We start from the raw sequence: 14,104 nt of genomic DNA on the forward strand, positions 1-14,104 counted from the left end.
ATAATTACAGTAGTCTTGAAAATGATATTTCCTTCATTGGTAAAAAGCTAATAAATCCAAAAAATATAAGCACGATCCATCCAAAGTCTAGCAAAAAAGGCTACACCTAGGCACTTTTGATGGTTATGGAGAACATAAATATAAGAGAAAATTATATGAAAAAATTGTAGAATGTTTTGAATTAATTTACAGATAAAAACCAAACCAACTTGCTCGTGTACGTGGTAAAGTTGATGCATCTGTGATACATCAATTTGGACTGAACGAGAAAGATAACGACGAGACATTGCGAAGTACAGACAATGCCGTAAAACTATCAAACAAGACTTTTATCTACCACGTCACACTAGCGTCACGGCCCATTATTTGATTTCCATCATCATAATCCTATTTACTCGTAGCCTCCTTTAACTTTTGTCATGGAACCAACACCATTTTCACAACCCATACCCATAACCATAAACTAGGAAAGAAAACTGGTTTCTTCTCTTATACTTCTTTCCTTGCACAAATTGAAGAATCCCATGAATAATGCCCAAGTAGAGCACCTTACCAAAAGTTCGATAACCTTACCTCAAGCAAAAGCTAACGGGGTGGAAACGGAGGTGTACCCTCCAACCAAACAAGATGATTAAACCAGCAATAATGGATAACTAATTTTTGAAGATCACCAGAATCAAACAGTCACGTCTTAGGAATCCATATTAAAAGGAAGGAACTTGCGGAACCATAAATAAAGACTTTGTCTCATATCCTAAACTTCTCAAAAAAAGCCCAAACAATATCCAAAATCAACAATATGACAAATGCTGGTCTCCCATCAAAATAACAAAATTCAAAACTTAAGACTTTGCCTTACCCTCTATATAGCTCTTCTTTGATAAATGATCAAAGAGAATTACATAAACAAGTTGGGCCTGGATGCCTTGTATGTGGTTTTCAGTTTCCTGGTTGGTGGCCTGACCTTCCTGAACACCAAGGGGAATTTGATTTTGGAGTTGTGGAATTGCTTGGTGCTCTCCCTCTTGCAAATCTTAGCTGGGATGGTAGCAGTCTTGATAATTTGGATGCAATGGTAACGAACCCTGTGGCGGGAAGCCATCTCAGTGTACATCTGTTCAACAGCACCATTCAGAGTAGTGTCACGATACTCCTTGTACATGTTGTGATAGCCGGTTCTGCTCTGATAACGCAGCCAGATGCCATAATTCTTGATCTTGGTCGGGTTCTTCTCAAAAATCTTCAAGCAAATTAAGCAACAAGTGGAAGAGTCAAATCAAGTAGGATAAAAATCCTTTACGTCTATGAAAGCTGAGGAAGTAATAAGAGATAAAAATCCTTTCCTCAGTTAACAAAAATGTTCACATTGAGCCAACATTTGATATTTTTTTTTTTTTTTTTTTGGGGGGGGAGAACCTAGCTGTTTAAATTGATAACAAAATTGGAAGGCGATAAACCACAAGAGTTGCTGAATTTCATCACTCATCAACGTTAAAGTAATTTATCCCTCAATCTTGCCCACTCTAGAATATTGCCCTGAAGATAGGTGTACCAGAACTGATTGAAAATTAGCGGGAAGTGGTACTAGAGGTTAACCACAAATACAACCACATTCCAAGCAATAATATCACCAGTTATGGCATTGATTAGAAAAACTTGAACGCTGCTCTATGCAAACAGGGTACATGACAAGTAAACTTGTGGCCATGAAAGATATCATGGCTTGCAGATAAAAATTCATCTTTGCCCATATCTCCGGACTGTCACACTGACAAATTATTGCTTAAATATAGATCAATTATTCCCCTAAAACTTGACATGCCTTAAGAATCCAAAATCCAACTTTAATGTGGAAAGTGCACATATTGGCTTAAACCACTAAAGAAAAATGTAGAAAGCATATATCTACAGAACAAAGGACTCGTACTGCTTTTTTCAAATATACTAAAAGATATTAAAATCACCAGAGCTCATAGTCCAAAGTTATCATGAAGGAAGATATACATGAGAGGCTATCCTGCGAAGAAGCCGTAAACTATGTTTAAGTAGACACTAGTAAAAATGAGACAATGAGACATCATACAGGGTTGTGTTAAAGGCCAAGCACATAAACTAAGATGTCACTAACAATCATCAGACACTAGTAAAAATCCATCTCTATATTCTTAATATTTTATTACTATGAATTGTTTGAACAGTCAGGTGGATTGGTCCAACACATGCATATAGCATAAAAGCAAGGACACCACACACCTCACAAGCTTGACAACAAGTCAAGAACAAGGAGCCATTCATCCAAATTAAAACAAAATGGATAAATCCATTATCACCTTCTCAAGGTCTTTATTTCAGGAGCTCCAAAGCCCAAAGTGTTCAAATTTGTTTGCAAATTAGGTTTCTATAACAGTTATTTCAACAATTTGTCAATTTTATTTTCTAATTATGATAGATGGAAATATATTGCTACTTTTTGTTGATATAACAAAATTAGATTGTATCAATAAATTTATGAAGTTGATGGAAGCAGAAGTATTCACTTCCACTAGCACGCTGCTAATGCATAATCATGGGGATTATCCTTTGATATGAGAATTTATATTATATGGAACCATTCATGGCAAGAAACACAATAAATAGAGATTATTACATTTACAAACTCAGACTGAGACTCTTGTCAGCAGAAGATTCAGAGGGGAAACCACTCAAGGCATGGCACAAGACCTAGATTTGACAGAATAAAAGAAAAGATAGGGAAAATAAAGCAGAAGATAAATTATTGTCTAGGAAAACCTAAAACTGCTTCTACAAAAAACCCAAAAATTGATTGTACTAATGCTCGAATCTCATTTTCCAGATTCCAAACACGATTAACGTATAAATAATTATTTTCCAAATAACATGTTATTAGTCATCTCAGACTCAATAGCGAAGGCCAGTGCATCCAGGCATACCTCATTGATAGCAAGCATTTGGCCGTTGCTCTTCTTCACCTTCTTGAGCTTCCTCAGAAAGTACCTTAAAAGAAAAAAAAAATCGATGAAAAAGCCCAATTGAGATCACGGCTGAAAAATTATATACATCTACAGATCACCAACAAATATAAACACCGATAGTAAGATGATACGTACCAAAACTTGGACTTGGCTCGAACCTCGTTGGTAGCCCATAGCTTCATCCGGTAAATCTTCGGATGCTCATCGGTCTCCGAAGGAAGGGCTCTCCCTACAACCTGATATTGATGGAACTGCATACATACAATCCAACACAGAAAGTCAAAAACCGTACCTTTAAGTAACAGATTGTGTAAATACATCTGGATATATGAACGCATTCAGCAAAGAAGAAGAGGTTCTAGAACATACTGACAACCAATAGAACGTTAAAGCCGATGAAGAAAATGAAAACTTACTCTGTATGTCACCATTCTCGAATCGCTCTCTCTCGCCCCTCTCCTCTCCCTCTCTGCGCGCGAGCGTGAGTGGCAATTTGAGGAGCTAGGGTTTTGTTAGGATTATATACGAGCGGAGAGATGTAAACCCTAATGCGTTAATTTACAATTACACCCTTACGTATATGAGAGAACTTATAAGGGATTTTAAGGTTTTGCCCCTGAAGTTTCAAAAATTCTATTTGTATCCATAGAATCCATGCAACATAAATAAAAAAATTGTAAAATTTATGATTTGAGTTTCAGTTTTGATTTTTAAATTTATTTTTAATTTTTTATTTTAATAATTTATTTTTTTAAAAAATGTGTTTTATTTATCATTCTAAATAATTAGTTCTCAAAATAGAAAACTAGAAAACACATTCTAGTTTAATAAATTTGATTATTTAATAAATTAGAAGTATTTAATATTAATATATTATTAAAAAATATATATAATTTAAAGTTAGTGAATTTTATAATATTTTTTTCTATTATAAGAATAAAATATAAATAAATAAATAAATTATTCTCTTTTCCATGTTTTGATTGTTTTGACCGAAAATAATCAAAATAATTTTTTGTTGTTTTGAGTTTTTTTTACAATTTTTTTTTTGTTTTTTAAAATGTATTTTTAAAAATAATAAAATAAACATATTTTTGCTGTTTTAGAAAATTAAAAACTAAAAATAGCATAAAAATAGTAAGCCCTAATTTTCTTATCATTTTAATAACTCGTTTTAAAAGTGCTTTTATTAGATTATGTTTTATGTTATTCTATGAGCGAATTTTCTAATAAAACAAAATAGTAAGTCTTGTGATTCTTTGAAGTTTATTGGGCCTCAATAGCTTGGTGTGCCACTTAAGAATGGGCCTGGGGTCAGGCCCACTCAAGTTCTGACCTGGTTCTCATTGACAATATCGTGGAGGAAAGGAAACCTATTTTATTTTATTTTATTCTATTTTAATTTAAATAAATATAAACCTATTTGACTGGACATTGCATAAATTTTAAATTCGATCAAATTAGTATCTAAATTTGTTAAAAATTAGTCACAATGGTTTGTTACAAACAGTTTTAAGTAAATTAACCATACTCTCTGAACTTTTATTCTTAATCAAATTAGTCTTCGAGTTTTCTCAAATTGATTTGACGAAAAATTAAAATTTGAAAAATGTCCAAGTTTAAAATAAAAAATTAAAGGGTGTTATGATCAATTTATTTGATTTTGTTAAAACTAATTTTGTCAAATAATTTAAAAAATAATGTTAGAAGTTATAACTGATAATGGTGTAATAAGTTATACAACATCTCCTCGTTAGAGAAGGTTAAGAAAATCATATGTTATTATTTTATGTGGCTAACATCCCATGCAATGATGATGTGACAAATGACACATAATTAATGTTGAACGTGTGCATCAGTAGCTGTAGGATTGCTGATATAGATGCTCTTTGACCAAGTTTTTAAGAGATTTGTTTCTCATTTTCTGTTATCTACTGGCTGTTAACGTTAGTAGCTAAAGTTTAGGAAGTTCGTTGCCTTTATTTCTGGATTTTAGTTGCAAACTCATGTATTTAAGCATAGCATAATTCAATAAAATTAGATTGCTCCAGATTTTACAACAAATTGGTATCAGAGCCGTCATATCTTGAGGGACCTTGTGAGTGTAAAAATGCAATATGAGACATCCTTTATGGCTGCAGCACCTCCTGTGTTTGACGGAGAAAACTATCAAATGTGGGTAGTGAGGATGGAAGCCTACTTGGGAGCCAATGATCTTTGGGAAACAGTGGAAGAGGACTATGAAGTTCCACCTTTACCAGAGAATCCAACGATGGCACAGATCAGAAATCACAAAGAAAAGAAGTAGAAGAAATCCAAGGGAAAAGCCTGTCTTTTTATAGCAGTTTCATCAACTATCTTTACTAGGATTATGACTCTCAAGTCAGCAAAGGCAATTTGGGATTTTCTCAAGAAAGAGTATGAGGGAAATGAGAAGATCAAAGGGATGCAAATGCTGAACCTAATTAGAGAGTTTGAGATGCAAAGAATGAAAGACTCAGAAACTGTGAAAGAGTATTCTGATAAGCTTCTTTGCATAGCAAATAAGGTAAGAATACTTGGTGGTGAGTTTCTTGACTCTAGAATAGTTCAAAAGATTCTAGTTACTCTTCCAGAACGTTTTGAATCAACAATTTCTGTTTTGGAGAACTCAAAGGATTTGTCCAGCATTTCTTTGGCAGAATTGTTAAATGCTCTTCAGGCACAAGAGCAGAGAAGACTTATGAGGCAAGAAGGAGTTGTTGAAGGGGCTTTACAGGCCAAATTACAGACCAAGGGCAAGAAGAAGCAGGGAAAGAAAGGAAGTGTTGATCAGCCTTGCAATTCAATCACACCTGGGGGAGCAGACAAATCAAATTATCCTCCATGCCAGCATTGTGGAAAAAAAGGTCATTCTCCTTTTAAGTGTTGGAGGAGACCTGATGTGAAGTGCCATAAGTGCCAGCAATTAGGTCATATTGCTAAGATATGCAAGAACAAAACTCAACAGCAGCAGGCAGGTGCACAAGTAGCAGATCAACAAGAGCAAGAGCAGGAACAATTGTTTGTAGCTACTTGTTTTTCCACTGCCAGTTCTGAAGAAAGTTGGTTGGTGGACAGTGGTTGTACTAATCACATGACAAATGATGAGGAGCTATTTCAGGAACTAAGCAAGTCAACTACCAGTAAAGTCAGAATCGGAAATGGTGAACTCATTACTATTAAAGGGAAGGGAACTGTAGCCATTGAAAGTTGCACAGGTACAAAATTAATTTATGATGTTTTGTATGTACCTGATATTGATCAAAACTTGTTAAGTGTGGGACAATTAGTTGAGAAGGGATTTAAAGTCATCTTTGAAAATAAGCAATGTTTGATCAAGGATGCCAATGACAAGGAAGTTTTCAGAATCAAAATGAGAGGTAAAAGTTTCTCACTTGATCCAATAAAGGAGGAACAAGTAGCTTATCCAGTAATTGTAAACAATACAGAGATCTGGCACAAGAGGCTAGGTCATTTTCATCATACAGCAATCTTGTCTATGCAAAGGAAGCAGTTGGTTCAGGGATTGCCTCATCTTGAAGCTGATGTGCCAAATTGCAAGGTTTGTCAGTTGGGCAAGCAAACAAGATTATCCTTCTCACAGTCAATTTGGAAGGCAACTGAGAAGCTGAAACTCATCCACACTGATCTGGCTGGACCTCAGAGAACTCCTTCACTTAAAGGGAGTAAATATTACATAGTTTTCATTGATGACTTCACTCGAATGTGTTGGATTTATTTTCTCAGGTTTAAGTCAGAAGTTGCAGGAGTTTTTTTTAAATTCAAGCAATGGATTGAGAACCAAAGTGGTTGCAAGATTCAAGTTCTAAGGTCTGACAATGGAAAAGAATATACTTCAGAACAATTTAACTTGTTTTGTGATGAAGCAAGCATTGAGCATCAACTCACTGCACCATACACTCCACAACAAAATGGAGTGAGTGAGAGGAAGAATAGAACAATTGTGGAAATGGTCCGGTGCATGCTTTATGAGAAAGGACTGCCTAAGGAGTATTGGGCAGAGGCTGCAAACACTGCAGTATTTCTGCTAAACAGATTTCCTACCAAAGCTGTAAATGGGAAGACTCCTTTTGAGGCCTGGTATGGTTACAAGCCCTCTTTGCAAAATTTTAAAGTGTTTGGATGCTTGTGCTTTACTCATGTGCCACAGATTAAAAGAGACAAGCTAGATAAGAAAGCTGAGCCTGGCATCTTTGTGGGATATAGCTTAATATCCAAGGCTTACAGAGTTTTCCAACCTCACATGAGGAAAATTCTGATAAGCAGGGATGTGCACTTTATGGAGAATGAGCAATGGAGCTGGAAAGATGCAGAAAAGAAACTGATTGCTGATCCTTTACAAAATCAGGATGAGTTAGTTGATGATCCTCCTATAAGAGGAACTAGATTGCTCTCTGATATTTATCAGAGATGCAACGTTGCAATTCTTGAACCTGCAGGGTATTGGGAAGCTAAAAAAGGATCACAAATGGAGGGCTGCAATGCAGGAAGAGCTCTCCATGATTGAAAAAATCAAACCTGGAAACTTGTTGAAAGGCCTGAACACCGAAAGGTGATTGGAGTCAAGTGGGTGTTTAGAACAAAGCTAAACGCAGATGGCTCAATTAACAAGCACAAAGCAAGGCTAGTGGTAAAAGGGTATGCTCAAGTTTCTGGTGTGGATTTTTTTGATACATTTGCTCCTGTTGCAAGGCTAGACACAATCAGGTTGTTGTTAGCCATTGCAGCACAAAAGGGATGGACAATCTACCAACTTGATGTGAAATCAACATTTCTAAATGGATTTCTAGAGGAAGAAATCTATGTAGATCAACCTGAAGGTTTTGCTGTGAAAGGACATGAGAACAAGGTTTATCTATTGAAGAAGGCTTTGTATGGTTTAAAACAGGCCCCAAGAGCTTGGTACAGAAGGATTGATGAGCATCTATTGGACTTAGGCTTTGTTAAAAGTCTTAGTGAGTCAACTTTGTATATCAAAGGTGATCAAGCTAATTTTATCGTGATCTCTTTATATGTTGATGATCTCCTAGTTACAGGTAACAATACTGAACTTGTACAGCATTTTAAAGAAGACATGATGCAAGTCTTTGAGATGACTGACCTGGGAGAAATGACTTACTTCCTTGGAATGGAGATTAAGCAGGAAAAGAATGAAATTTTCATCTGTCAAAGGAAGTATGCAAAAGAGATCCTAAAGAAATTCAACATGGAAAATTGTAAAAGCATGAGTACTCTAATGTGTCAAAAGGAGAAGTTGTGTAAGGATGATGGAGCTGAACAAGCAGATGAAACTCTTTACAGAAGTTTAATTGGCTGCTTAATGTATCTCACAGCAACAAGACTAGATATCTTGTATGCTGTAAGTGTACTATCAAGGTTCTTGAATTGTGCAAGTGAAAGTCATTTTAAAGCAGCAAAAAGGGTTCTAAGGTATGTCAAGGGGACCTTAAGTTATGGTATCAAGTTCAGTACATGTCAGAGTTTCAAGCTGCAAGGTTACTCGGATAGTGATTGGGCAGGGTCTTTAGATGACATGAAAAGTACCACAGGCTACTGTTTCAGCTTTGGATCAGGTGTATTCTCTTGGTGTTCAAAAAAACAAGAAATTGTTGCACAATCAACAGCTGAAGCAGAGTTTATAGCAGCCACAACAGCTGTTAATCAGGCCTTATGGCTAAAAAAAATTCTAATTGATTTGCACTTGGAGCAAGGGATGAAAACAGAGGTGATGGTGGACAACCAGGCAGCCATAGCCATCTCTAACAATCCAGTTTTTCATGGAAAAACAAAGCATTTCAGTATAAAATTGTTCTTTCTCAGAGATGTTCAAAATGATGGTACAGTGTGTTTGAAGTATTGCAAGACTGAAAACCAGCTTGCAGATATCTTTACTAAAGCTCTTTCTAGAAGCAGGTTTGAGTTTTTAAGAGAGAAACTTGGAATCTTCACCCACTGATGCAAGGAGGAGTGTTGAACGTGTGCATCAGTAGCTGTAGGATTGCTAATATAGATGCTCTTTGACCAAGTTTTTAGGAGATTTGTTTCTCATTTTCTGTTATCTACTGGCTGTTAACATTAGTAGCTAAAGTTTAGGAAGTTCGTTGCCTTTATTTCTGGATTTTAGTTGCAAACTCATGTATTTAAGCAGAGCATAATTCAATAAAATTAGATTGCTCCAGATTTTACAACAATTAATAACATCGTAATTGTCGACGTGTGAATTTGATCGACCGTGATTCGTTTGTTTGCTCTAAGAAATGGACACAAAAGGGGATAAGAGAAGACACACTAGGAAAATCTTTGCAGTTCAGTCAGCGTTCTGGTCGTCGATACCTGCAATCACTTTGATACTCAAATAAGTATGAGAGTAAAGAGCAATAGTATATCAGTAGGCTAACAGGGAAAGCATACATTGGCTTTGAAGAGAGCCTGCTCATATAAGAGGAGATGTCATCTCCATTTGTATCGTGCTTTTGTAGGTGATGAGACTGAATATCGGTGCCAGCGGGGGTTCCCAGGTGACAGCATGGTGTTGACGGGACTCTCATTAATGTGAATGTAGGCGGGCACGTAGATACCTAGTAAAGGCTACAATGATGTTGCTGCAGGTTGGTATAGGGTCAGGATGGGACTGGAATAGGTCAAGAGATGGCCCGAGAGAAAGGGGCCAGATTGGGGGAGGATAGTCTAGCTAGAATGATGCCTAGCCTGCGACTGTTCTTTGGTTATTTCGTGGCCCTCTTGCATATACAAGCTGAATGGTCGACTTGTGAGCTAATCGCGTCACTAGGAGCTCGCTTGGTTCCGTGGTCTGCGAGCTTAATGCGTTGCTGGTAGCTTGCATGATTCTGCACTATGAGCCCGAAGTAGGCGACGTGCAACCTAGCTCTGACGACCTTGACCTTGGGCCTATATGGGTTTCAGGAGATTGGACTGACTCGCTGGATTGAGTTCAACCCATTTCATGCGAGCAGAAAATACATATAACAGTAATCAATTATGAGTTCAGACATTACTCTAACTAAAATTTAAAAAATGTATCATCAATTTATCCTTAAAAATATTTCTTCATAAAAATGATTATATAATGAAAGATTAATTTTCATATAAACGAGTATTATTACAACTAATAGATTTACATTGATGCCAAACACTCACTTCATGCACGTTTTTGTTTCTTTTTTTCTTTTTATCTCACATCAAACATAATATCCTCTTATGTCATATTTTATATATATATATATATATATGTTACTTAGAATATTTTGAGTTATACAATAAATATTATTTTATAACTTTCTAGTAAAATATTCTTTTAATTTAATTCAAGAATAAAACTAAATATTAGACAATGATTTTAGCACATTAAATATTGGCCAAAAAAAGCCACAAACTAAACAAAACATTTAGATTACCTTTGCATTGGTTTCACAAATCACTGTCATAATATTAGAGTTACAAATAAGTTGGGTAAAGCTTTGCTAAGTTCAACGAACTTTACGCTTCTCTGCTAAAGATTTTGCAAGATTCATGCTCAAACTCGATCTCTCGTGTTAAATTTTTTTGTTAGGTTCAAATTTTATTTAAATTTAAATTACTTATATTAAACAAGTTAAGCAAGTCTTTTTATAAGTCACAAATGAGCTATGAGTGAAATTGTTCAAGAATTCAGATGTTGGAACACTTTATTAAGATTCAAACTATACTCATTTAGTATTAAAAACTAGAGGCATTAGTACGTTTCTCTTTGCAGACTTTAATTTCATATTATTGTTTTGTAAATATAGGCTGCATGAATGAATGGTCAAAGCTGCATGCATTAAAGAGTGGAGTAGTCTCCAACTCTTGGGAAGACAAAGGCCGGGCACTGGCTGGAAACTGAAACCGCAGGACCTCAGCTGAGATGAGCTGATAATCCGTAGCAATTGCTGACAGTCGCCGAGTTTCGGCCAATCAGACGCTTCGCTCTGACAAGAGAGTTCACCTTTCCCACACAGTCGTCGTCAGTGACCTTCGCCGCTGGAGGGACAAAGTTTGGAATCCATGGCTCCTCTAAATTTAGTTAATTGTTAGTATTCGATTAATTAAAATTAGATACATTATTATTATATGAATTTGGAAAAATTGTAGCTTTTATATAATCACATGCATTTGGCCACTTAAACAAACTCAATTCCAAGGGCCTGATTCCATTCGGTGGTACATGACAGGAGGAAGGTGAAGGATGGAAGGAAGGAAGGAAAAAGCTGAATCATTTTAAAATGCAGTGAGTAGGGTTTGATTGTAATCTTTTGAAGAACACAGTGATTGCTCTTTTGGAGGCTGGCACATGGGATGATAAATGATAGCCCAATCAATGGTCCCAACACAGGCACAGTACAGAGCAACCCACCAGTTGCTGCCAAAACTTGCCAGGACATGGCCACCCAAAACTCCCTTTGCAAAACCCACCATAACCACAATCAAACAAAAACCACCATCATCAACAACATCAAATTAATCCTAATTTCCCTTTCTTTTTCTTTCTTTCTTTCTTTTGGGGAGGAGGGGGATTTGAGCAAGTGATCTTTGATGATGCGTTTCAGATTTTAAATTCGTGCTATACATTGTTTAACAATAATAATTGAGGTTAGTCTGTCTATCGTATTATTTACAAGTTCAAGACCGAAATAATTACTAACAAATATTTTTAAATTTAACCCAATGTTTTTGTTTCTTCCACAAAAGAATCCTAAGCCATCTGATCAAACAAATCTCTTTGAACTGGAAAAAGAGAAACACTAACGAATGGAACAGCACACCCCCCCCCCCCCAAAGTCTGCACAATTTCTTTTTCTTTTTTTTTGGTTTTTCAAGTGGCAAATATGAATAACGCACAACAAATTGAATAAAGATCAATGAGGATAAATATGGACAGAATGGTAATTTTGTCACGAGAGCGTGGGATACGCTGCGCACCGCTGGGAGAGGAAAACTCTGCAATCGTCCTTGGGGCAAATCGTCGGCACGTAAGCGATCTCATCGCAGCCGTCCGTCCGCTGGCGCCCGAAGTCAAGCACCGATGCGAACATGGCGATGAAGAGGACGAGGTGATTGATGGCGTATCTCTGGCCCACGCACTGGTGGGCCCCTGCTCCGAATACTAGAAAGTTCTTCTTGTAGAGCCGGTCCTCTTGCCTCTCCTCCATGAACCGGTCCGGGTCGAACCGGAACGGCTCGACGAACCCCTGGAATGAGGACTCGTAGACGGAGGGGAATACGATTGCGCCTTTGGGGACAGTGTAGCTCTCTGTCAGCGGGAAGTCCTCGCCGGCGATGTGCGGGACGAGCGTCGCCGGCGCGCGGATTCTGAGGACCTCGCGTGCCACCGCCTCGGTGTATTTCATCTCCCGGAGCTGCTCGGGCCCGATTGGCGTGTTGGACTCCGGGGACCAGATTCCGGCGACCTCGCGGCGGACCTTGGCGAGGACATCCGGATGAGCGTCGAGGAGCGTGATCGCCCACAGGAGGGAGGATGTGGAGGCGTCCTGAGCCGCGAAGAGGAAGTCGAAGAGGTGGCAGCCAATCTCGTCGCTGGTGGTGTGCGGCGGTCGCGGCGACCCGGCCGCCTCAGCGGCATCCTCCTCCCGCACCATCTCCTGCATCCAGAAATCGATCAGGCACGTCGGTTCGTGCCCCTGCTTCATCTTCCTCTTGCTCTCCACGGCGCAAACTGCTAGGGTTTCGACGAGCCTCTTCACTCCGACCCTCGCCTCTCGGAATGCGAATCCTGGCAGGTCGATCGGAAGCTTCATCAGCCCCACATTGAACAAGTTGTAATCGAAATTGAACCTCTTCCGCGCTTCAGAGCTCAAATACGGGCCGACAAACACCGTCTGCGAGGTCTCCAGATTCATGTCGCGACAGAGCAGCCGCAGACTGATCGGCTTGCCGGCCGATTCCGCCGACAGCCTCTGCCACCGAATCAAATGCTCCAGTATAATCCGCTGCTGAATCGAGGTATAAGTCGCCAGCGCCTTGGGAGTAAAATTTGGCGCTATACGGCGGCGAAGATCCTTATGATCTTGGCCGAACATGTAGATGAGGTTGTGCTCACCGAACAGCTTTTTTCCAAACGGATGGCCGATGAGGTGAAAAGCATCGGGCCGGACATTCGCGAACACCTTGTGAGAAAGGTCGCTGGAGCGGATGAACACAATAAACCTCCCGATTACGTAGTTCGCGGAGATGCCAAGAGGCGAGGACTTCGCCGTCGCCGCCTGTTCGTCCCAAAACCGGGTCGGGTCGCGGACCAGGGATACGGCGTTGCCGATGAACGGCAACACAAGCGCGGGGCCCGGAATCGAGCCTTTCTTCTTCAAGTACAGTACCTGCTCGACAAACACCAGCAACGCCGCTAAAGAGAGAAGGTACGGTATGGAGGATGACAGAATGGACCATAGGGAATCCATTGATTGCCCCTCAACTCAATCTCTCCGCTTGAAAACGTGCTGTGTGGGGGATTTATGGGTGTGACAAAGGCGGAAAATGCAGGATGAAACAGAGGGGGAATGGAATACGAAAGATCATGCAAAAGCAGACAACCCTGACTCTACCAGGAAGGTAGGAGGAAGGGAGAGAGAATGGGGGATTGTTCTTCTTCTCCGTCTTCGTCGTCGTCTTCTTTGGTGGTAAATGGGGAGGCGGCGGCGGAGGCGGAGGAGGAGGAGGAGGAAAGAAAGAAGAAGCGGCGGCGTAAGTGGTGGGGCTCAGCTCCAGCTGGGCATGGAAGGCGGTTCGACGAGCAGACCAGGACAATCAGCTATCCCTCCTCTCTATATATACAGAGATAAGTACAACTTCAAAGTCTTGTTAGAACAAATCAGTTGTTGATATATATATATATATATAGTTACACAAGTCTTGTTACAATTATAACTTATTTTTGGCTGGTAAATGAATGATTATCACAACCAGTTCTTAATATTTTTTGTGATTATATCATCAATCAAAGGATATATATATATATAGTTACAAATAAGATGGTATGGTCCCTCTTTGGATTGCAGTGTTAGTTACACTTGTTTAAA

At 38.7% G+C, this 14,104-nt stretch overlaps 2 protein-coding genes across 2 annotated transcripts; both read right to left on the bottom strand.

Annotated features, from left to right (window-relative positions):
* Nucleotides 1-643: 643 nt before the first annotated feature.
* LOC127793243 (60S ribosomal protein L18a) lies at nt 644-3,548 on the bottom strand. Its single transcript, XM_052324074.1, has 4 exons — nt 3,410-3,548; nt 3,129-3,244; nt 2,952-3,015; nt 644-1,240 (listed from the first exon to the last, which is right to left on the bottom strand). The coding sequence occupies exons 1-4, from the start codon at nt 3,422-3,424 to the stop codon at nt 899-901; spliced, it is 537 nt and encodes a 178-aa protein (XP_052180034.1). The 5' UTR covers nt 3,425-3,548; the 3' UTR covers nt 644-898.
* An 8,160-nt stretch (nt 3,549-11,708) lies between these two features.
* Nucleotides 11,709-13,888, bottom strand: LOC127793255 (cytochrome P450 710A11-like). Its single transcript, XM_052324092.1, has one exon. It carries the CDS (start codon nt 13,484-13,486, stop codon nt 11,966-11,968), a length of 1,521 nt encoding a protein of 506 aa, XP_052180052.1. The 5' UTR covers nt 13,487-13,888; the 3' UTR covers nt 11,709-11,965.
* Between the last annotated feature and the right edge of the window lie 216 nt (nt 13,889-14,104).

This window comes from Diospyros lotus, unplaced genomic scaffold, assembly GCF_014633365.1.
Source record: "Diospyros lotus cultivar Yz01 unplaced genomic scaffold, ASM1463336v1 superscaf1, whole genome shotgun sequence".
NCBI classification, from domain to species: Eukaryota; Viridiplantae; Streptophyta; class Magnoliopsida; order Ericales; family Ebenaceae; genus Diospyros; species Diospyros lotus.

Coding starts and splice junctions, on each gene's coding strand:
- LOC127793243 (XM_052324074.1), bottom strand. Junction 3,016..3,128: donor CGAGCCAAGTCCAAGTTTTG/GTACGTATCATC, acceptor TTTTCTTTTAAG/GTACTTTCTGAGGAAGCTCA. Junction 1,241..2,951: donor AAATGCTTGCTATCAATGAG/GTATGCCTGGAT, acceptor ATTTGCTTGAAG/ATTTTTGAGAAGAACCCGAC.
- LOC127793255 (XM_052324092.1), bottom strand. CDS start 13,486: ATGGATTCCCTATGGTCCATTCTGTCATCCTCCATACCGTACCTTCTC.